Source organism: Corythoichthys intestinalis, chromosome 4 (genome assembly GCF_030265065.1).
Source record: "Corythoichthys intestinalis isolate RoL2023-P3 chromosome 4, ASM3026506v1, whole genome shotgun sequence".
NCBI lineage: Eukaryota > Metazoa > Chordata > Actinopteri > Syngnathiformes > Syngnathidae > Corythoichthys > Corythoichthys intestinalis.
The window spans coordinates 48553406-48578158 of record NC_080398.1 but is presented as its reverse complement, the minus strand read 5'-3'; the positions used below and the strand labels follow the sequence as shown (position 1 = coordinate 48578158).

Genomic DNA, 24753 nt, shown 5'->3' with positions numbered 1-24753 from the left:
AGAGGGTACGTCTCATAATGCCTTTTCGGTGAAACAAGATTTTAGTATATTTAATTCAACTCACTGGTATGTCAGACATTAAGGTCTCTCTCACTGGCACCGTTGGGTGAGTCGTTTCATAGAACATAGTGTCAGCTGTTACAGAGGGACGCTAAAACACATCAAAACTACAATGATAATGGTACTGAAGAATACAGTTGTACCTCTACTTAAGAAATTCATTGGTTCTGGAAGTAGTTTCGTAACCTGAAAATTCCGTTAAGTAGAGACGCATTTTCCATTTAAATGCCCTAATCTGTTCCAAGCCCCCAAAATTCAGACATAAATCTTTTATAGTGCATAAAAATGCATCAAAACATGGAACAAATACATGTTAATATTAGATTATTGCACAATAAACATGAAATCAGAATTGTGCATAATGTAAAAAAACCAAGAATATAGTCAAGAATAAAAGTTTATACACTCATGAAAAGCTGTCGGAACACAAGGGGCAAATGAAGAGAGAGGATGCTGGGAAACACACATGCAGTAGCGGTCGCTCTTAGCAAATTGGATGCCAGGAATGCTAAGCTATGGCCAATGGCAGAGCAGCCATAGGTATGTTACATTCAGTAAACTTTGGGCGCTGCGAGCGCCAGCCATACTGTGTTTTTGCCTTTCGTATCCTGAAATTTCTTTCTTAACAAGAGGCAATATTTTCTCGTTGAGGTGTGTCTTAACCTGAAAATTCTGTATGTAGAGACATTCGTAAGTAGACGTACCACTGCATGTTACAGTATTTCAAAGTAAAGCGCCATCAATTGGTTGTTAAAGGGAACCTCCGAATTAAGTAACTATAGACCCTACCCACCGACGTCACAAAATCACGTGCTCGCTGTATGGTTCCGCCCACTTGTCCGTCATTTTGTGTCTGTATTATCAATGGTCTCAATTAATTGAGCAATTTATAATGCATTTCATGGAAGACCCGGTGCTTTCGGATGCCGTAAACTCACTTGATGCGTTGCATAAAAGGCGTTATGTGGAAAAGCTTCAGTTTATCCATTCGCCAGATCCATATTTGATGCCTAAATCGATGTTTTTCGACCCGCTGTCTCCGCCGTATTTGCCTGACATCTGCTAGCTACCCTGAACTGTACAACTATCTTGTCCACACAAAATCAGCCTATTCTCACGAAAGTTTGAAAAACTTTAAGAGCTTGGAGGCTTATAAATACTTCGTTGCTGGTTGGGTGAAACAGGTCCTCGTCCACGAAAATTCGGCAGGAATCTATCTTGTGCTTGGAAAGGTGAGTTACGAAATTTTCATTTCAAAATCTTTTGTTATTGCTAACATCCACTGTCAAGTCTAATGTATTTCATGTCGTTTGTCAATGGAGTTAAGACTTTTAATGTTTATATGGTTTAGCGATAGCACTCTCACTACATACATACGTGTATGTTGTCGGCGATTAGCCTAGCAATGATCTTAATTGTGGTTATTTGTCAGCCCAAAACCCTCTAAGTATATCTTAAATGCATCTTACCGGATATAAAATGACTACTACATAGTCTGTGGTGATTTTTTGGTGCCCAGTTTTCACGTCGAATTGCAGCCGTCCATTTCGCTCTCCTCTTTGGATCCCTCGGAATACGGTAAAACTTCAAGTCTCTCCTTCCATCTTCTCTGTTAGTGCAACCAACAGCCACACACGCCTTCACCATTTTGATTATTAATGTTAAGGAGCAGAAAAACACGCCGTAAATAGGAGGAATGTACGTAGCCGTAACAGGTTAACACTATGTTTTGACGGTCAATTGGGCGGTACCATTCAGGAGAGCGGAGTTGTGACGTCACGTGGGTAGGGTCTATAGGCTCTAATAAGGGACAATTATTCTCCGTTAATAAGATATGTTATTAGAAACACATAAAATATTGCCATTGATTTAAAAACCTATAATATTTAGAATGTTTTGACCTACGGAGGGCACCATGTTTTATGCCTGCAATGGACGCTCGGGGTGATGACGTAGTTTGTCGCTCACTACACTAACACTACCTGTCTTCTGCAATTCCTTCTACGCGGCGAGACGTCCAACACATGCGCGCATCGGTTAAACGTGGCGAGTACTTACTATTTGTGTTTTTATTGAGTCTTTTATCACATTTTCATTGCCTCAAAATACTTTTTGCATGTGTTTCCCTCTTATACTTTTAAGCATTGTGTTTTCTTTTGGTAGCTTTAAAGCAGATTGTTGATCTGTTGACCACATTAGTATCGTAGCATATTTAAACCACCATTATTTGATATGACTATCTTCAAATATTTTCTTAAGGCATCTTTAGTATGTTCTGTCTGTATGCATCAAAACAAAGCAAGCTGAAAGCGCACGGCAGTACTTTGGGTGTCAAATTCGCCTCTTGTAGCACGTTTTGCCGGTGTAGCACATTTTGGCAGAACACCGGTTTTGTCATTCTCTCGTCTTGTCTCATCCTGTTTTTCCTGTTCATTTTGCTTTTGCTGCTCATTTTGTAAAGTATCAACAGTGCTGTCATCCTCACTAATGTTCCTCTCGGGTTCAAATTGAAAGAGTTGAACAGATGACATGTTTATGTCGCTTCAGTCATACCCAGAAGTGTAACCATGTGATGTCACCGCCCTGCGATGTCAATAACAATGGCGACGTACTAGTTAAACTAATTTGACAAATTGTATAAAACCGAAAACATCAAGAGGGGTTTTTAAATTTTAACTCATAAATTCTGTTTATCTTTTAAGAACTACAAGTCTTTCCATCCGTGGATCCCTCTAAAAGGTTTTTGGGATGTACAGTTTAACATATATTGAATAAAAAAGACCATACCTTGGTTGCTACTTCTGATTCCATGTCAATGGTGTGCATGTTCTTACTGTGGACAATGAACAAAAGCTTTTTCAGTCACATCTAATTATATAACAAATACTGTACATAAAAAGGCAGTTTTGCAGAATTCTAATAAAGTGTTTAAGACAAAATAATTATAATATTAGTTTATTATTACTATATTATTACAAATATTTCACCTCTGTCTTTAGGTTGCCAAATACAGCAAGTTGATCTCCAATAGTGCCTTGGAATACAATTAAATCTACTCATTCATATTTTAATCTAGCTATCTCAATTTCCTTCAAACTTCGTCCTTTTTATTGTGTTTGTTGTTTTTCTAATAAAGAATATAGCATTTAAGTTTGATTTAGTATAACTGCCATGATGTAGTGGATTTCCTTTCAAAGCGAATCAAAGTTTTTAGAATTGGTTTCTATGTTACCTAATCATTATAGCCACTGTCAGAGTGATGAGCCCAGCAGACACGCCCACTGCTGATGCCAACGCAATAACCTTTAGTCGTCCTGGTGATGGAGAGAAAAGGAGAAAATAACGGCGATAGAAATAGTTCAGCAGACATAAAAATAGAAAAAGACAGTTAAGAGATATGGAAAAAGAGCTGTGCATCATTTTGCCAGTGTCTAGACTAATGTCTCGTGTTTCCAGTTACGATTTCCACAGCCAGCTCCCCTTCTTCAGCTGTCTAGCCTCAAATAGTCATTTTCCACAACACCTCATCTCCTCTTCCTCCTCCCTCATAAGTACGACGGCTTTACATGACTCACCATGACTCATAGAAACAGATGCAACAACGTCAAGAGAGGACTTGGAAGGTTTCCTTGCACTCATCCTCTCAAAAGCAATGTAATTAATTATTACATATTCAATTTTTAGTCTATACTGGAGTGAAGATCAGCAACCTTCATGATGACAGTCTATCTTTTTGTTTTCCGTCTAAAGTGTAAGTATAATGTGCCACAGTGCAGGGATGAAGAAGAATGCATTCCAGGCTGCGATTGAGAGTGACTCACATCTTCATTAAATTCTGCAGCAACAATTTGTGTCTCACTGTTTGCTAAAGTTAACAGCATGGATACTACTTACTTTCCATGCTGCTGTCAAAAAAAAAAAAAACCCAAGCGTTCATATTTAGTTTAGATTTTTAGATGTTTTCCTGTTTTTTTTTTCTTTGGGTGAATGTACATCATGTTTAATGCTTTACAAAAATGTAGCAAATAAACCACTGATAAAACAAATTAGGCTTAGGCATCATAATTCCAATGAAAAAAAACCCAAAACAACTTGGTTTTTGTAATAGGCCTAGACCAGGGGTGGGCAAACCGGTCCTCGAGGGCCGCAGTGGGTCCTGGTCTTTGTTCAAACTTATTCAGCACAGACAGTTTAGCCAATGAGGTATCAGTGGAAACAAGAAGCACCTGACTGAAATCTACTGATTACACTTGTTAGAAACCGGATTGGTGAAAGGCTGTCCTCATGATGGGTATGAACAAAAACCCGCACCCACTGCGGCCCTTTGTGGAATAGTTTGCCCACCCCTGGCCTAGACATTAAACACATTTATAGAAAAATAAAACACTAAAAGGAATGGAGATAGTCACTTTATACTGGGTATACAATGCTACTGCCTATTATTTTTTGTTATGTCCATTTCCCCAAATTATAATTCTTCATTAGCTAATACTTTTCATGACGATGACGAGACGATAACGAATACGAGCTAAAAACGTGTTATGGGCAAGGACGTAGGTTTCTATAGGGACAGAGGGGACATAGCACTGCCAACTTTTCAGGATTCTCAAATTGTCCCCTGCAACTTTTAAGCAACCTTATATGCATTATATAATGACTTGAGTTCTATACGTAATTTAGATTGTCTTCCCATATGTTGTAAGACTAGAACTGATGTAGAATTGATCCTACCATTATTGAGTGAATTACTTACATTATGTTCAGACTTACTGTATGTTGACCACTTTTCACTTGTTGAATGTGCCAGTCGAGTCCCCCCCCCAAACGCATGATTGATTGGCTGATGACTTGACACACACACACACAAACACAAAATCACAGCCCCCGAGACAAATAGAACACGCCGCGGTGGGGAACACACCACTAATTTTGCTACTGAAAGTCTGACCTGCATCAGAGTTAGCATAACATTAATCTGTGTGTATTTCTCGAATTCGAGGAGGAACCTGCTTTGATAGACATATCTTTCTAGATTTCTACTCTTAACGTTAATTAAACTGTAAGTAATGTTGTGAACCAAGGTTAACCCTCGTCTCCAAAGTTTTCATTTTTATTTTATTTAAGTGGTCTTAACGCAGCTCAAAGGACCTTTCGTTTTTTGTTGAGTTTGGCTGTGCTTGTGGACAAAAGCAGTAGTGTTTTACCTAAAGGAAGGCTCCATTTTTATTTATTTTTGTTATTCCCTAACTAAGAAGTTTTTTGTTATTTATTAATTTATTTAGACACACAATTTTGGGTGGTATTAAGACAAATGTTTATTTCTTTTGCATTCCTGGATACTTAAGAGATGATTAACAACTTTTTATTTCTTGTGTATGTTAATATAGTTTGTGTTCAAATATTGCAAATACTTAAATTTGATAATAAAATCCAGACATTTATTCTAGATGTTTTCAAAATGTTTCTTTATAAGTTTTTGAAAACAAAGGTTTGAATCGAACGGTGTATCACCAGAACCAATACATATGCACTGCGAAAACCCACCCTCTCAAAACTGGAGAAAACAAACAAACAAACAAACAAAAAAAGACTTAAATTTCCTTGTTTTCAGTGTAAATCTACTAGAAATAAGTGAAACTGTCTGACAGTGCTTAAAGTAAATTTTAATTACTTAGATTTCTTGAAATAAGAAAAAAGAGCTAGCTGAAAATTAGTTTGACTTATTTTTAGCAAACGGTTTGTATATTTAATCTAAAAAAATAAATATATATATATATATATATATATATATATATATATATATATATATATATATATATAAATATTTGAAAGCTATTTTTCTTGATTTAGGTGAAAAGTTTTTAGATGTATGGGTTTAATAAGAACAAATAGTAATCCTACTATATACTTAAAGTATGTGGAAAAATCTGACGCATTTATCTTTTAACTTGCCTTTAATACTCAGAACAAGGCGGAAAAAATTATTTGGCTAGATTTAAGAAAAAAATATCAAATTAAGACGTTATAAATTTGCAGGGTGAAAGTATAAGTCAATACAGATTTATTTTGAATTAATCATTTAGCCTATGAATTAATTTGGTTCATATTGGTGAGAAATGTACTGTAGCCCTGATCTCCAATCACCCAATATGTCTGGTCTTATTGATGCTCCGTCCCCAGCAGAAAGTGCACATGCAGGTTTTGCTGTTATATTGTCCCTACCAATAGTTAGACCAAACCTACTCCCTCAGTTTTGGGAGACTAAAACATAACGAGACAAATGCCAGTTTTCGTCTGACAAGATGAGAAGGAGACGAAAATGCGCAATACAGGGTGACCCAAAAAAAAGTTTACACTCAGTTGACTGCTTGTTTAAAAGCCATTGAAACATATCTAAATAGGTTGTCATGCTTAAGTGATTCATTAAGGTCACTCAATGCAGCTGGTAATCTCTCGTCTCTACAATTCCTGTGCTTCTGCTGAAAATGAAGAAAACTTTAGCTGTACCTGAATTGCTGCGTGCCGGTCTGACACCTACTGAGATTGCAGCAAATCTGAGAATATCCAGATGTGCAGTCTACAAAGTTAAAAAGAAGCTGAAAGATACTGGAACAGCCTCACGAAAACCTGGGTCTGGAAAACCCGATCTGTGCGGACCAAAAAGTTGATTGACAAGGTGGTATGTGGCCACCCCAGAGTCCAGATCTCAATCCCCTGGATTATAGCATATGGGCAACTGTGGAGGACAGTGCCTGTAAGAAGCCACAAACTTCTGTGGCAGCCTTGGAGAGGTCCATTGTTAGATCTTGGGAAAAGATGACAGCATCCTACATAAAGAAGACCTGTCAAGCGTTCCGCAAGCGCCTGGAGGCTGTTGTGACACTTAAGGGAGGACACATTGAAAAATAGAGTGTACTGTACATGTTCTTTACAATAATGTATAATTTATGATTAAATTCTAATTCTAAAATGAATAAACATGGCATTTAAGTTGTATTATGGCAGTGTAAACTTTTTTTTTGGGTCACCCTGTAGTTTCCGTCACATGTTCACAATGTGTGGCATTTAATGTGTAGTTGGCCTGGATCGTAGCAGTGTGTGGTTGTGTCACTCGTGACGTGCTGCACCCCCCCCCTCCCCTCCCAAATCACCAGTGTGTCGTCTCCAGTCTCCATGCAGTCTTGCACACAGGTACAATATTTTTTTGGCTGAAGAAAATATGCAATTTTGCTTTAGCCTTTAAAGGTTTGTGCTGAGTGATCATCACACACTAAATGTAACTCGTAGCATTAGCATATAGTTTGCATTAGTACTGGCTAATGCTAACGCCCAGCGTCCTCTTAAACTCTCGGACAACTTTTTTTAACATACAGTTCGTAGCTTCCAAGTGGGTATAATTAAATGAAAAATAATGTACTGTTTTCCTGCTTAATGTGTATAATCTTCAAGTTGGTGTTGTCCTTGTAGATAATAGAACATGTTCTTGCCTGTTAATGTTCATTTGAAATAGTTGGAAACTTTTATTTATTTAATTTGGGAGTAATTTTTTGTAAAATTTTACAGACGAAAACATATTTTAGTAAACATCGACTTAAACTAGACAAAATTCGTTTTGAGTTTACTTCAACAAAAACTAGATGAAGACAAACACATTTTGAGATGACTAAAATATGACAAGACTTATATGTGTTATCGTCCAAAAGATTAAAACTAAGATGAAAATTAAAAGGGTTCCCAAAAACAACGCTGCAAAGAATACATGGCATGTTGTACTGTTTGTGTACCTCTGACTCGTACTGTGAGGACAGGAGAGCTGTGGACCCCTATGCGGTTTCGAGCCTCACAGTAGTACTGACCGCTCTCCCCAGGCCCGACCTCTGAGAATGTGAACACAGGGCCAGTCCGGCTACCCCACGCTGCATGAGGGAGGGGGACGTAAAATGAACAGCACCTTGATACATTTCGCCTGTGTTTAGTTTAACTTGAGGTATAACACTGCGAACATTGTACTGATGCTCCGTTGTGTGTTAAACGATGCCAAGTGAAGTTGTCCACGGCTGGGTTCGCCTGACTGCTGCAGGTCAGAGTCAAAGGCCGGCCAGCATCCACCACACTTGAAGGGCGAGCCATCACGGACGTGTTCTTGGGAGGGTCTGCATGGATGAAGACATGATAACTTAGACTCATTTGACAAAACTGACAAACCACTTGTCTCATTCGTTGTTCCGAAAAAGCATATAGATTTTTTGGGGGTGACAATTTCTGGATGCATTAAAAAGTATATGGCGGAAAACAGACAAGACTGAAAAAGCAGTTTCTGCTCTTGCACTCCTCTTTAAAAGAAACTGCTGTATTTTAAGCTCAAACAACTGTTGTGTTTGATAGAACAATATGTCTATATGCTACCATAGCAGATTTATGGCGCATTAAGCCCCCGAACTATTTTTGATTTGCCAGTTTTACCCTGGAAACCCCCGTTTACAGACGTCGCGCAACCGTTTTTGTTTCAACCCAGCCATGAAAACAAGGTAAGTAATTATATTTATTATTCAAAATGTCTGTCCTTTTTAGCTTAGAATCATTAATTGATATCTAATATTTTGTTTAAAAAAAAGAAAAAAAAAGACTTTAAAAAATTATTCACTCGCATATTTTAAACTTTGAAACAAATTACGTCAAAATAAAAAAAAAATGGCGTCTGTGATAAAGTCTCGGATATCTACCTCATAACTATCGCTAAATTGTATTTTTTTTTTGTTACTGTCGCATTTTCCTTGATATGTTAGATGATAAATAATTGATTCAAACAAAAGAAAAATAAACCAAAAAAAACTGTTTAAAAAGGGTAAATATACTGTATGAAAAAGAACATCTCGACCACTGCTTGATGTGTGCGATTTCTGCACCACGACCCTTGTTATATTTCCATGTTTCACCGATAAAATCCCCCCGAAATCCAGCTGTGGCCATTCTCAGCTGTGTCTTGACACTCAGTGATACATGCGACATGGAGTTTTTGGCTCGAAAGAAGGTAAGTACGCGATAATATCTCGTTGAAGTCATGGCGTCTGTAATTCTGCTCGTGCGTGCTCTCACCTCCGGATAGGATTTTGCTGTTTAAAAAACTGTTTTTAAAATAAAAAATGCCCTCCTGTCCAAATTTTTTCTTCCCCCAGAAAATTGAGGTTTTATTTTAAGCTTTCCAATGATATATCACACATGCACATTTGAAATTTGGCCAAACTGGGGGTCTCAGCGTGAACTTCAAGTCACCTGAGTGTTTTCCGCCATATGTCTGGGTCAATATTTACAGTGATCAATACAAACATATAGAGCCCTCTGAGTTTCCCGCTTAATCCTTTTTAAAATTTATAGCAAGGACCCATTTATGCAGTGTACACACACATACATGGATAAAAAAAAGAAAAAAATAGCGTCCTGTTTAAAGTGCGTCTGACAGCAAAAAGCATGTTTATTTAATATTTTCCACGGTATTTTATGCTCCTGAATGAAATGGACCGCTTGAATGTGTATGGAAGAGATCGATATATTGATTCAGGTTTTTGAATCCCGCGCCATGAAAATGAGCGACTTTCTGGATTGACGAGGATTCCGCATGTGACGTCAGCGGGATAGTCATCTTCAGTATACATCCAATACTACAGTATGCAGAGCAACTGCGGATTCAGTTGATTTTGCGGATTAATTCGTTTATTTTTCGCATCACGCCAGCCAAATGTGCTGGAGAAAAATTTTTCTGCTCCAGGAAGAGGCGTACGAGCCTTTTTGGGTTTCAAAAAGTTCCCGTTCCCCCAAGATTGGCGTAAACAATTCTGACAGCTGTGGGACCATTGAACTTACAAGGAAGTGAGTAAACATCGTGTTTTGTATGATGTCAAATACTGGGATTGAGGCAAACGTTTTAATAAGGAAGGGGCTTGCATTTTGTGGCCGGTGATCGGCGGCTTGTCGCCCCCCTGGTCCACTTTGTGTGCCCACTTAGAATGCGCTTTCCTCGGCTTGACTACGAGCAGCTCCGTGCTCTGATGTCGGTCGAGAATGGGCTATTTTTAGCGTTCATTCCCGGCGGCAAGCACAGACAGCCTGCCTTGGCCCCAGTAGAACGACGGGTTGGCTGACCCTGCCCGTTTGGTCCTCCTTGCGTGCCCGCCGAGAATACGCTTTCCTCGGCTTGGCCACGCGCAGCTGTGCTTCGATGTTGGCCGTTTTTTTTTTTGCACCGAAAATGGGCTATTTTCGGCGTTTATTCCCGGCGACAAGCACTGCTAGCCCACCGTTGTTTACGCTCTTTCCTTCGTCTCTGAAGCCGTGGCAGGCAGGGAAATGACAATAGCCGATGGCATAAAATATAGTTCAGTAAGTGAAAGAAGTGGACAGTTTTGATCATTGTGGAGTAATTTTGCCATGTTGTACTGGATAAATTGATTTTTAATATTTCATATTCCTTTAGCACAAGACTGTTATTTGTCATGACCATACCATTTATTTAGCAATTGGGGAAAATACTTCGATGAAAAGAATATCCTGTAAAAATATTGGAGTAGAGAGATTGGATAATGACATTTTGCTGCTCTCTTCGTCGCATTTTCCCTGTCATGAATAATTCCCCCTCAATGGGCTGGAGTCTAAATCAGATGAAACCATTCTGCTGCCGACGTCATCCGCCTGTTGGAGACGCTAGAGCCCTATAATGTTAGGCGTGGCTAAACTGCAGATTAAAAGACTAGTTTCTCGTCATCTGCGATTAGCCAATTTGTTGTATACAGTTGAATCGTCTCAAAATATGATTCTAATTCACATAATAATGCTATTTAAGACGTTTTTTTAATCCTGTTGTACGCACTTTAAAGTAGCCAACTACTGTATGATGTACATGAAGCGCTCTCGGACTGCACTCCGTTTAATAATTCCCATTTTGAATAAATTAGACGTTTTTCATTTTAATGTTTTTGTTTAAATGTGCATGGAGCTTAACTACCCATCATTTTCGCACTATTAGTCGCACCTGACTAGAAGCCGCCACCCACCAAATTTGACACGAAAACGGCACTTGTTCATAGCTAAGCCGCACTGGACTATAGGACACAGCTCTCCTCACTGTATTATGGGATATTTACACCAAAAGATATCAACCGGTAACACTTTATTTGACAGCGGCATCACAGACTGTCACAAGACCAAATGAACCACCATGAAGCCTTGAGTCAATTAGCTACAAAGCTTCATTGCTTCAAAAAGCTTCACTTGGCCATCACTGTTTTCTTGGGGGAAACAGTCAACCTCTACTGTCACCTGCTGTCAACCTTGTTGTCATCCAACATGCCTCCTACAGGCATGAAAATGGGTCAGGGGTTAAAAAGGTGAGAAAGGTGTGGAGGAAATATGTTCCGGCGTTCTGCCAAAATGTCCTCCGTTAGCGAAACGTCCTACATGAGGCGAATTTGACTATTTTAATTTTTCACATGAGGCTTAAGATTCGAGTTAGTGGGGATTTAATTAGTTGAAGGAGTTGATTTCAACCACCATTGACTCGCGCTAGCTTAGCCACTCCGGAGCCCTGAAACTAACAAATAACTGGCAAACTGCACAGAATTTTTTCAAATCAACTCCAACGACTAATTAAACCCCGGCTAACTCAAAGATTAAGCCTAATGTAAAAAATTCTGAACATCCCCTTTAAAATAAAGACCAGTGAATATGGCCATTAAATGTTGTCTATAAAAGTTTTAGAGCAATAAAACAACAAAAATGAATGAAATGAACAAGAATCCTTCAAAGTATTTCATAATGGGTCCAAATTATTTTTCGAATAGATCATGTGACCTTAGAGACAGCCGTTTGCATTGCTTAGCCAAAACTACAGCTGAGGAGTCAAGATGGATATTTAGAATTTCTTTAAACCTATGCTTTCAAAACCTTCAACAACAACTGAGCTGTAACCAAGGATTGAACACGAGCTCTGAATGATCCAATGTTGTCCTAAATGACCGATGATGATAAATAGAATCCACCTGTGTGTAATCAAGTCTCCGTATAAATGCACCTGCTCTGTGATAGTCTCAGGGTTCTGTTTAAAGTGCAGAGAGCATTATGAAAACCAAGGAACACACCAGGCAGGTCCGAGATACTGTTGTGGAGAAGTTTAAAGCCGGATTTGGATACAAAAAGATTTCCAAAGCTTTAAACATCTCAAGGAGCACTGTGCAAGCCATCATATTGAAATGGAAGGAGCATCAGACCACTGCAAATCTACCAAGACCCGGCCGTCCTTCCAAACTTTCTTCTCAAACAAGGAGAAAACTGATCAGAGATGCAGCCAAGAGGCCCATGATCACTCTAGATGAACTGCAGAGATCTACAGCTGAGGTGGGAGAGTCTGTCCATAGGACAACAATCAGTGGTACACTGCACAAATCTGGCCTTTATGGAAGAGTGGCAAGAAGAAAGCCATTCCTCAAAGATATCCATAAAAAGTCTCGTTTAAAGTTTGCCACAAGCCACCTGGGAGACACACCAAACATGTGGAAGAAGGTGCTCTGGTCAGATGAAACCAAAATTGAACTTTTTGGCCACAATGCAAAACGATATGTTTGGCATAAAAGCAACACAGCTCATCACCCTGAACACACCATCCCCACTGTCAAACATGGTGGTGGCAGCATCATGGTTTGGGCCTGCTTTTCTTCAGCAGGGACAGGGAAGATGGGTAAAATTGACGGGAAGATGGATGCAGCCAAATACAGGAACATTCTGGAAGAAAACCTGTTGGTATCTGCACAAGACCTGAGACTGGGACGGAGATTTATCTTCCAACAGGACAATGATCCAAAACATAAAGGCAAATCTACAACGGAATGGTTAAAAAATAAACGTATCCAGGTGTTAGAATAGCCAAGTCAAAGTCCAGACCTGAATCCAATCGAGAATCTGTGGAAAGAGCTGAAGACTGCTGTTCACAAACACTCTCCATCCAACCTCACTGAGCTCGAGCTGTTTTGCAAGGAAGAATGGGCAAGAATGTCAGTCTCTCGATGTGCAAAATTGATAGAAACATACCCCAAGTGACTTGCAGCTGTAACTGGAGCAAAAGGTGGCGCTACAAAGTATTAACGCAAGGGGGCCGAATAATATTGCACGCCCCACTTTTCAGTTATTTATTTGTTAAAAAAGTTTAAATTATCCAATAAGTTTTGTTCCACTTCACGATTGTGTCCCACTTGTTGTTGATTCTTGACAAAAAATTAAAATTTTATATCTTTATGTTTGAAGCCTGAAATGTAGCGAAAGGTTGCAAGGTTCAAGGGGGCCGAATACTTTTGCAAGGCACTGTAGCGGCCGACAGTCTTTTTGAGCCAGCGCAAAGTTCGCAGCGCACGGAGATGTTTTGTCATATTTACTGGACAAAAATGTGAAGTAATGGCTGTGTTTCCAGTGTGCAAATGCAGCTGTTTTTAGTATATCTCCTGCCTATTTCATTGCATCCTGGCGAGGTAGCAAGGCTATGTTGTTTTGGCCGCGAACTCCCAGCGCTCACGGCTCACGCATCATGGTAATACACGTGACCCGTTTTTTTTCCATCCCCGATTAGAAAATGTGACACGTGATGTCACTCCCATGACTACAGTATTCTTCATTCTACATACATTATGGGGCAACAACAAAATAGTAACGCACAGGCATCAAGGAAAGTAATTTTAATCAGATTACTGATTTAGAAAAATGAACGCGTTAGATTGCTCTTTACTGAAAGAAAGTAATCAGATTACAGTTACGCATTACTCACATAACTGACAGCACTGCTTTTATATTACTGTTAAATACACAAGCTTGACGCTAACTTAACGGGAGCTAGTTTTTCACTGGAGATTTGGCTAGCTCTGGCAGTGTTCAACGCAAGCTGCAACGAACGGCAGTAACTTTGTCATACTGCAAAATATGAAAACGTTTGAAACCATTACTCACCAAATTCACTATGCTGGCAAATGCATTCATCTAAAAAAAAATTGGGAGTGAGACCTCATCTCGTCCAGCGAACGTGAATTTGTGCTTAGGACAAGATCATCTGTCGCAATCAGCGATCTTTGACGCTCTCTTTTTTTTCCCCCCTGCATACAAACTTGTTTCTCTCTCAGCGGCTGTGATTAACCTCAATGAAGTTGCTGTCCTAGCTAAGCCTTGCCTATCATTCGTCTTTGTAAGTTTTTAGTAACTTTGTATATTGAATTTGAAAGGAAAATGTGCGTTTTGTTTTTGGCGAACTTTTTCAAGAAGCTAAACTGTTGAAGCTACTCACACGTGGAAAAATACGATTGTACGTTTTAAATGTATTCATTTGGTATATTTCCGTTACCACGATTTGAGAGATCAATAAATTGAAGAATTTACGCCTTGTGTTTCGAGTGTTTATTTTTGGGTTTGCTGGAATTGCGTCACTGACACACGCAGCATCAAACAGGGGAAGGGGTAAGCGCTGCCGCGCCAAGCCACTTCTGGCTGCATTTTTGACACATGAAAAATAACGAATACGTACTACTCTATGACGGAAAATTTTAGTGGTTTTGTAACCGCGACGTTTTCATAGCATGGTAAACCGTGAAGGTAACCGGCACATGCCTACACCCGACCCCCCCATCCCCCTTAAAAATTTTCTCCTCGGATCTACACGATTCACGTAAGTCATCCTTTTTGACTACAAAACGGCGAATATCGCCGAAAGGTGAGAGATTTTCATGCCTGCTCCTAGCATGCATTGCAGTGCTATAGATGTAAATAACAAATCAAAATTCATGTTCTGTGCTAATTATCTCTTCAGTTACTGCTCTAGTTGTTTCATTAATTGCTAGTTTTGGAATTTGGTAACGGTTTACTTGACAGTGGCGCACTCAGACTGTCATAAGACTATCATAATTATGACATGACACTGCCATTAGCATTAACGAATGTTTACGACAGATGTCATTTTGTGTCATCCGGCAAATGATCTCCATTTTGAATGGATGTAAAAGATCCGAGCTCAACATAAATGGAGTTAGTGACATAATTGTCGAATGAGACCTGATGATCATCTGTCACAAGCATTCATTAATGCCCATGATTATGTCATGTCACAGTCTTATGGCAGTCTTATGGCGCCGCTGTCAAACAAAGTGTTACCTTTTAACCCAAATAAATCCACAAATATGCTGCACTGGACTATAAATGAGGGAAAAAAGTAGCGGCTTGGAGTCCAGAAACTAAGAAAAAAATAACTACTGTCAAAACAAATAAGGAGCCTTAATTTCAATTACAAATGCTGTGGACATCTATTATTAAAGCTTCTTATTATTATGGTCGCTGGTTAATGGTAGCCTATCCAGGCTGGCTGGATGAGAGGCGGGACAACACTTGCAACGAAAATAAGAACAAACAATCAATCACATTCAAAACTCGAGACAATTTACTGTCTTGGTTTACCAAAATGTAAAAGTCTAAATGTAAATGGGTTGAAGTTATGTTCAGAAAACCTACACACACGCAGGCTAAAGATGCAAACTCCACACAAGAGGTCCTTGCTGCCGGCATATCTATAGCTCTCTATATTTTTTTTCTGTTTTCACTTTTTGTACTCAAGACATACAAAAGCTTTTGCCATGACGGTATAAGGTACCGCACAAATAAATCAAGTGGATTAAAACAAAAGACAAACAAATAATGTTCTGATGTTAATGTAGAGGACTAAACATTGCCAGCGTAAGGTAAAAAGAGGCTGTTGGACAGACAAATAGGGAGCAAGAGATGGAAAGCTTGACTATAAAGTGGTTGAGGAGAGGAGGCAGATACACAATCTGACAAGTGACACATTATTCCCAGGCTCATCTCTGATTGATGGCTCCTTGGTTAACAAGCATGGTTTCAATCAAACACACAGAAGCACAACTTACACAAGACGGTGAGAGCGACGACATGAGAGGTTTGGTGTCCTAATCTGTTCCATGCCGAGCAGTAGTACTGTCCAGCGTGGTGAGCACGCACTGAGGGGAACGTCAAGTTCTTGATGCTGCCTTTATCTAACACCTGGTCACCTAAGATGCTATACCAAGAATACCTAAAGGAGGATAGGGATGATGATGATGATGGACTGAGCAAAAAATAACTCATCAGTACAGCCAGCTTACAGTTGAAAAATGCCCAATTCAAATAAAACTATTTTACACAGCCCTAATTCAAGACAAAAACTGACAAACATAATATTGAATAAAGAGAAACACAATCAAATATCGAGCGGATGACAAAAACACAAAGTTCATTTTGTGGATAATGATCGTTGTCAAGGAAATACCACCTGCTGGGAGGAGGGTAGGAACTGCTGACACAGCTGAGGTTCACATAGGTACCTTCTCGGATGTCACCGGGCGGTGTTATCAGCACACGGGTGTTTTTTGGAGGGACTAAAAAGGGACAAAGAACACTCTGTGACTTTGAAACGTACAGTATAGTACATTCCATTAGCCACATTTGTTTGCGATACTGTTGATACTACAAAAACGAAAAATGCACTGAATGTCAAATTGGCAAATGTCAGAAACATACAAAATTTGATCACAATAATGTCTCAAAGCACTTCACAGGCCAAAAATGACCCTAACCATCTCCCACCCACTTATACTATTGCAAGTAGCAAAAATTGAGGAAAAATATCAGTTCAATCCATTTTAGAATAAAACTGTGACACTCAATATGTAGAAACTGAGAATGGAGCTTTGGTATGTACGTATTGGAGACCAGTGATGTGCCTGGGTGGGGGTTAGGTGGTGGGGTCTATGTTAATATGCACATTTTTTCCCTGTGTGAATTTGAAAGAATTTGCTTTTAATTTTTGTTTTTTAACGATACAGCAAGGGCATAGGTTTGGTCTCAACATTGGCAGGGACCATATAACAGCATCACCTGCATGTACAGTATTTGTTGGGGACGGGACATGTATTAGACCAAACAGACGGGGGTGAACAGGGGGTCAGGGCTACATTTCTCACCAATATGAACCTAATTTATTGATAGGCTATGTGATCAATGCAAAATAATCTGTATTGACTTATACTAACTTTCATGTGTATTGGTTCAGGTGATACAGCGTTTGATTCAAACCTTTATTTTCAAAAACTACTAAAGTAAGATTTTGAAAACTTCCAGGATACATTTCTGGATTCTATTAGCAAATTTAAATTGCAATATTTACACACAAATTACAATGTATCACAAAAGTGAGTACACCCCTCGCATTTCTGCAGATATTTAAGTATATCTTTTCATGGGACAACACTGACAAAATGACACTTTGACACAATGAAAACTAGTCTGAGTGCAGCTTATATAATAGAGTTAATTTATTTTCCCCTCAAAATAACTCAAAATATAGCCATTAATATCTAAACATCTGGCAACAAAAGTGAGTACACCCATTAACTACATCCCTAAATGTCCAAATTGAGTGCTGCCTTAGTGAAAGTTGTCAATATTAACATACAACATGTGAACTGTCAATATTGTGTGTGACCACCACGATTATACAGAACTGCCTTTACTCTCCTGGGCATGGAGTTGACCAGAGCTTCACAGGCTGCCACTGGAATGCTCGTCCACTCCTCCATGACGACGTTGCGTAGCTGCCGGATATTTGAGACTTTGCACATCTCTGCCTTCCGCTTGAGGATCCCCAAAGATGTTCTATTGGGTTCAAGTCCGGAGACATGATTGGCCAGTCCATCACCTTTACCCTCAGCCTCTTCAGTAAAGCAGTGGTCATCTTGGAGGTGTGTTTGGGGTCATTGTCATGCTGGAACACAGCCCTGTGACCCAGTTTCTGGAGGGAGAGGATCATGCTCTGCTGCAGTATTTCACAGTACATGTTGGAGTACATGTTTCCCTCAGTGGAATGTAACTCTCCAACACCTGCAGCACTCATGCAGCCCCAGATCATGACATTCCCACCCCCATGCTTGACTGTAGGGATGACACACTTATCTTTGTACTCCTAACCTGGTCGCCGCCACACATGCTTGAGACGATCGGAACCAAACAAATTAATCTTCTTCTCATCAGACCATAGGACATGGTTCCGGTAATCCATGTGCTTTGTTGACATGTCTTCAGCAAACTGTTTGTGGGCTTTCTTGTGTACCGTCTTCAGAACAGACTTCAGAGGAGACTTTCTCCTTGGGTGACAGCCATGCACACCAATTTGATATAGAGTGTGGCGTTTGAGCACTAACAGGCTGACCCCCCACCTCTTCAATCTCTGCAGCAATGCTGACAGCACTCCTGCGACAATCTTTCAAAGAAAGCATTTGGGATGTGACGCTCAGCACGTACAGTACGCTCAGCTTCTTTGGACGACCAACCCGAGGCCTGTTCTGAGTGGACCCTACACTTTTAAAATGCTAGATGATCTTAGCCACTGTGCTGCAGCTCAGTTTCAGGGTGTTTGCAATCTTCTTGTAGCCTTGGCAATCCTTATGTAGCGTAACAATACATCTTTTAAGATCCTCAGAGAGTTCTTTGCCATGTGGTGCCATGTTGGAACTTTCAGTGACCAGTATGAGAGAGTGTGAGAGCTGCTCTACAAATTTGAACACACCTGCTCCCTATGCACACCTGGACCTAGTAACACTAGTGAGTCACATGACATTTTGGAGGGAAAATGACAAGCAGTACTCAATTTGGACATTTAGGGAAGTAGTTTGTTTGTACAGTGGAGCAAATAAGTATTTAGTCAACCACCAATTGTGCAAGTTTCCTACTTGAAAAGATTAGAGGGGCCTGTAATTGTCAACCTGGGTACATCTCAACCATGAGAGACAGAATGTGGGAAAAAAAACAGAAAATCACATTGTTTGGTTTTTAAAGAATTTATTTCCAAATTAGAGTGCAAAATAAGTATTTGGTCACCTACAAACAAGCAAGATTTCTGGCTGTCAAAGAGGTCTAACTTCTTCTAACGGGGTCTAACGAGGTCAAACGAGGCTCCACTCGTTACCTGTATTAATGGCACCTTTTTAAACTCATTATCGGTGTAAAAGACGCCTGTCCACAACTCAGTCAGTCACACTCCAAACTCCACTATGGCCAAGACCAAAGAGCTGTCCAAGGACACCAGAGACAAAATTGTAGACCTGCACCGAGCTGGGAAGACTGAATCTGCAATAGGTAAAACGCTTGGTGTAAAAAAAAATCAACTGTGGGAGCAATTATTAGAAAATGGAAGACATCTAAGACCACTGATAATCTCCCTCGATCTGGGGCTCCATGCAAGATCTCACCCCGCGGCGTCAAAATGATAACAAGAACGGTGACCAAAAATCCCAGAACCACACGGGGAACCTATTGAATGACCTACAGAGAGCTGGGACCACGTAACAAAGGCTACTATCAGTAACACAATGCGCCGCCAGGTAACACAATGCGCCGCCAGGGACTCAAATCCTGCACTGCCAAATGTGTCCCCCCTGCTGAAGCTAGTTCACGTCCAGGCCCGTCTGCGGTTTGCTAGAGAGCATTTGGATGATCCAGAAGAGGACTGGGAGAATGTGTTATGGTCAGATGAAACCAAAATAGAACTTTTTGGTAGAAACACAGGTTCTCATGTTTGGAGGAGAAAGAATACTTAATTGCATCCGAAGAACACCATACCCACTGGGAAGGATGGGGGTGGAAACATCATGCTTTGCGGCTGTTTTTCTGCAAAGGGACCAGGACAACTGATCTGTGTAAAGGAAAGACTGAATGGGGCCATGTATCGAGAGATTATGAGTGAAAATCTTCTTCCATCACCAAGGCCATTGAAGATGAGATATGGCTGGGTCTTTCAGCATGACAATGATCCCGAACACACAGCCAGGGCAACAAAGGAGTGGCTTCGTAAGAAGCATTTCAAGGTCCTGGAGTGGCCTAGCCAGTCTTCAGATCTCAAACCCATAGAAAATCTGTGGAGTAGTTGAAAGTCCGTGTTGCCCAACGACAGGCCCAAATTTCATTTTGTCAATGTTTTCACATGAAAAGATATACTTAAATATCTGCAGAAATGCAAGGGGTGTACTCACTTTTGTGATACACTGTATATTAACATACACACAAAATACAAACTTGTTAATCATCGATTAACTATCTATAAGGGGGTAATCCTCAGTTCACTACATTTCTTATAGTTTATTGATTAATATAACAGTAGAAAACATGCAGGAGGCTTTCTCTCTCCCTATTTCTCTCAATGCAGCTTCCTCCTGGAGTTCGAGAAACAGATTATGATGTTATGCTAACTTGGATGCAGGTCGGACTTTCAGTAGCAAAATTAGTTGTCTGGTTCCCACCTACACAACATTGATGTCTTTTTACATTACTTACAGTGGCTGCTGCTGGCGGAAAAAAACTTCTAATATCCCTTGTCCTCTAAGGGGGTGGAGGAGGCTGCATGTTGTCTTTCTGTTGAGCTGTAAATACTTGTGTGTGGGTCTGTGGGCTGGGCGGGGGGGGATGGGGGGTTATGTCATCAGCAAATCAAACGTGCGTTTGAGGGAAGAAATAGACTGGCACATTCAGCAAGTGAAAAGGGGTTAATGTAAGTCTAAACATGATGAAAGTACTGTAATTCACTTAATAATGGTCAGGTCAATTCCATCCTTCCAACAAATGGAAAGACAATCTAAATGACCTACTGTATATAACTGATGTCATTATATAATGCAAATGAGGTTTCTTAAAAGTTGGTGGGGTCCCTACCGTCCCTATGCAAACCTACGCCCTTGCATTACAGTAATTGAAAATGTACAGTGTTGTATTAATACACTCTGGAAAAAGAACAGTCGATATAAATCGTATTCAAGCGTCCAGAATGGACTTGTACATCAATGCCCATGATGAATGTACAATAACTTCTGACTGCAACTGTGGCTGCAACATTAGCTTCATCTCATAAATGGATCTGCGACTATTTTATGGGGTTTAGGATTGGCTCATTAGAAGATGGAATGCATTGCAAGCACAACAGCGACATTAATAGAAAAATTGTGACTTGTGTAAACATACTAAAGTAAACATGAAAATTATTTTTTCCATTCCTGTGAGTTGGTTTGACTTTATTATCAATAGAATTAACATCGAGTCTAATGCTTCTTCTAATTAACAATGAGTGAAGAGAGGAAGTACATGTCACGTTGAGAAGAAGTGGTTTGGAGCGTTCGGTTCCGAGTGAGTTCCGCGCCACACAGAAGTACTCTCCTCTATCTGTGTATTTGAGGCGGGAAAGGTGGAGTTGAGGCCCGTAACTGTCTGGAATGCTGCCAGTCTCCATGTCTATGTTGAGGAGACACCTATATGTTACACATCTCTCACCCTAACTAAAAATACATGTTTTGACGTTTTAATTGACAGTATCTGAGAGGTACCAGGTAATTTTTCTTATTATTGTTAAAAGTTTCATGCTGGGTAGACAATATAACAAAATTATGTTGAAAGGCGTTTTCACATAAATATTTTGGTTGCTGTATAAGGGAAAATACTATGGGAACAGTTGTCACTATGATGCAATGCAGTTCTACACCATTGCATCATTAGACCGTGCAGTACCTTTGAACCAGGCAAAGCTCTCTATTGGTGGGGCTGCTTCACTACTGCACAACAGAGTGACCGACCCACCTTCCGTTACTTCCCCTGATGGTGAAACTCGGATGGATGTAGAATGAGGAACATCTAATGGGAAGAAACAAAAGAAGGGTATGAAATGACGAATAACAAATACAGTTGTGGTCAAAAGTTTACATACGCTTGTGAAGAACATAATGTCATGGCTCTCTTGAGTTTCCAGTTATTTCTACAACTCTGATTTTTCTCTGATAGAGTGATTGGAACAGATACTTCTTTGTCACAAAAAAAATTCGTGAAGTTTGGTTCTTTTATGACTTTATTATGGGTTAACAGAAAAAGTGATCAAATCTGCTGGGTCAAAAATATACATACAGCAACACGAATTAGCAATTTTGGTGACTTAGAAAGTTGTGTCAGTGAAATGAGCTTCATAGCATGGCCTCTTAACTTCTTGTGAGTGATTATGAGTGGTGCGCTGGTGACTTCTCTGAGGCCATTTAAATAGGGCTCATTGGATGCAAACGCCCACAAACACTACAATGGGAAAGTCAAAGGAGCTCAGCATGGATCTGAAAAAGCGAATCATTGACTTGAACAAGTCAGGAAAGTCACTTGGAGCCATTTCAAAGCAGCTGCAGGTCCCAAGAGCAACAGTGCAAACAATTGTTTGTAAGTATAAAGTGCATGGGACTGTTTTGTCACTGCAATGATCAGGAAGAAAACGCAAGCTATCACCTGCTGCTGAGAGAAAATTGGTCAGGAGGGTGAAGATTCAACTGAGAATCACCAAAAAGCAGATCTGCCAAGAATTAGAAGCTGCTGGAACACAGGTGTCAGTGTCCACAGTCAAGCGTGTTTTGCATCTCCATGGACTGAGAGGCTGCCGTGCAAGAAGGAAGCCCTTGCTCCAAAAGCGACACCTTAAGGCGCGACTGAATTATGCTGCTGATCACATGGACAAAGATAAGACCTTCTGGAAGAAAGTTCTGTGGTCAGACGAAACAAAAATCGAGCTGTTTGGCCACAATGCCCAGCAATATGTTTGGAGGAGAAAAGGTGAGGCCTTTAACCCCAAGTACACCATGCCTACCATCAAGCACGGTGATGGTAGTATTATGCTGTGGGGCTGTTTTGCTGCCAATGGAACTGGTGCTTTACAGAGAGTAAATGGGATAATGAAGAAGGAGGATTACCTTCAAATTCTTCAAGATAACCTAACGTCATCAGCCCAAAGATTGGGTCTTGGGCGCAGTTGGGTGTTCCAACAGGACAATGACCCCAAACAAACATCAAAAGAGGTAATAGAATGGCTAAATCAGGCTAGTTAAGGTTTTCGAATGGCCTTCCCAAAGTCCTGACTTAAACCCCATTGAGAACTTGTGGACAATGCTGAAGAAACAAGTCCATGTCAGAAAGCCATCAAATTTAACTGAACTGCACCAATTCTGTCAAGAGGAGTGGTCAAAGATTCAAGCAGAAGCCTGCCAGAAGCTTGTGGATGGCTACCAAAAGCGCCTAATTGAAGTGAAAATGGCCAAGGGACATGTTACCAAATATTAGCGCTGCTGTATGTATATTTTTGACCCAGCAGATTTGATCACTTTTTTTCTGTTCACCCATAATAAAGTTATAGAAGAACCAAACTTCATGAATGTTTTTTGTGACAAAGAAGTATCTGTTCCAATCACTCTATCAGAGAAAAATCAGAGTTGTAGAAATAACTGGAAACTCAAGAGAGCCATGACATGAGCCATGATTCTTCACAAGTGTATGTAAACTTTTGACCACAACTGTATATCATCATCCATGGTGTTTTATATCTTATGTTCTTTAAGATGCTTCGATGTAACTGTGGCTGTTTTGAAAGTGCCATTTAAATAGATTTGAGTTAAGCTGAACTACCTCTTAGCATCTATGTTAAACGTATTTATAAAAATGTGATTGTTATCTATTTAGCAGAAGTTAATAGAGTAGGCAACAAGTTTACCCAAGAGTAGGGCTACTTCAAGATAATATTCCTCAAGTACAAGTAAAAGAAAAAAAGTATTAAGTGAAAATAATACACAAGTAATAAGCAACTGCTTTTGTCTGATTTTTTTTTTTAAACAATGGTACATTTTTTTGTCAGCACAATTTCATCTATACTGTAGCGTCGCTAAAGGACTCATGACCGTATTTTGCCAAAAACATACACAAAAATGATCGAATTCCGACTTGAAAATCTACAGAAATGAAACATCACCCATCCAAAGAAGTGCTAGGAGAAAACATTTCCTACCATTAAATTAAAGCAATCATATCTCCGCTTTTCCGTGGTCTATCAGTGCCAAGTAAAAATTGGGAGAAAAGCCGAAATCAGCACTTTCGAGTAATGTTGATGCCAGGAGCCTCTGTAAAAAAGTTTTTTTTTTTTTTTTTTACTTAACTATAAAGACACCACGTGAATAAAGAGGCCGGCATTGGCCTGCAAGATTGTGTGTGGTCATGTGACTGTAATTTTAAGTCTGATTGTTATAATGGAGTCTTGTGATTATTGTTGCGACGTCCCATGAGTGAAATTGGTAGCTCCACTGTGGGATCTCTGGCAAAAATAAAGTTCAATCTAAAATGTTAAATAAACAGGAAAATGTAACAATTGTAGTGTAGTCCAAAGTGGCGGAGTAAGAGTAATGTTCTTCATAATTTTACTCAGGTAAAAGTAAAAAGTATGGCATGGTAAAACTACTCTTAAAGTACATTTTTCTCAAAAAGTTACTCAAGTAAAAGTAACGGAGTAACACGTTACTACCCACCTCTGCTATGTAGTATGACAAAACATGCAAATGCACTTTATTGCAAACACAAAAGGAGAGCTGGTGTGATGTAACTGCAGCAACTTACGGCCAAGAGCCAGAGAGAGGGCCGGGGATTGCACATTCTGTGGTGGAATTGGTCGACAGATATATGCACCAATGTGCATTCTGTCGAAGCGTTTGATAGTCATCCATTTCTCATAGGAACCCAGGTTTAGACCATTCCTGTGTTAAAATTGGATCTGTAGTATTGTTGTGTTTTGCT

The 24753-nt window shown here is 39.8% G+C and overlaps 1 protein-coding gene across 4 annotated transcripts in view; it reads right to left on the bottom strand.

Moving 5' to 3' along the window:
• cd22 (cd22 molecule) overlaps window positions 1-24753 on the bottom strand; it is a 47941-nt gene that overhangs the window by 3472 nt on the left and 19716 nt on the right. For 3 of the 4 annotated variants that reach the window (XM_057835522.1, XM_057835521.1, XM_057835526.1), the window contains 10 exons: window positions 24577-24713; window positions 21679-21801; window positions 21259-21405; window positions 16403-16508; window positions 16002-16165; window positions 8064-8213; window positions 7845-7976; window positions 3293-3374; window positions 2848-2893; window positions 65-151 (listed from right to left, as the gene is read on the bottom strand). In XM_057835522.1, the coding sequence (XP_057691505.1) occupies window positions 65-151; window positions 2848-2893; window positions 3293-3374; window positions 7845-7976; window positions 8064-8213; window positions 16002-16165; window positions 16403-16508; window positions 21259-21405; window positions 21679-21801; window positions 24577-24713 (1174 nt within the window). The remainder of the gene's footprint in view (window positions 1-64; window positions 152-2847; window positions 2894-3292; window positions 3375-7844; window positions 7977-8063; window positions 8214-16001; window positions 16166-16402; window positions 16509-21258; window positions 21406-21678; window positions 21802-24576; window positions 24714-24753) is intronic. The other variant, XM_057835525.1, reaches the window with a different exon arrangement.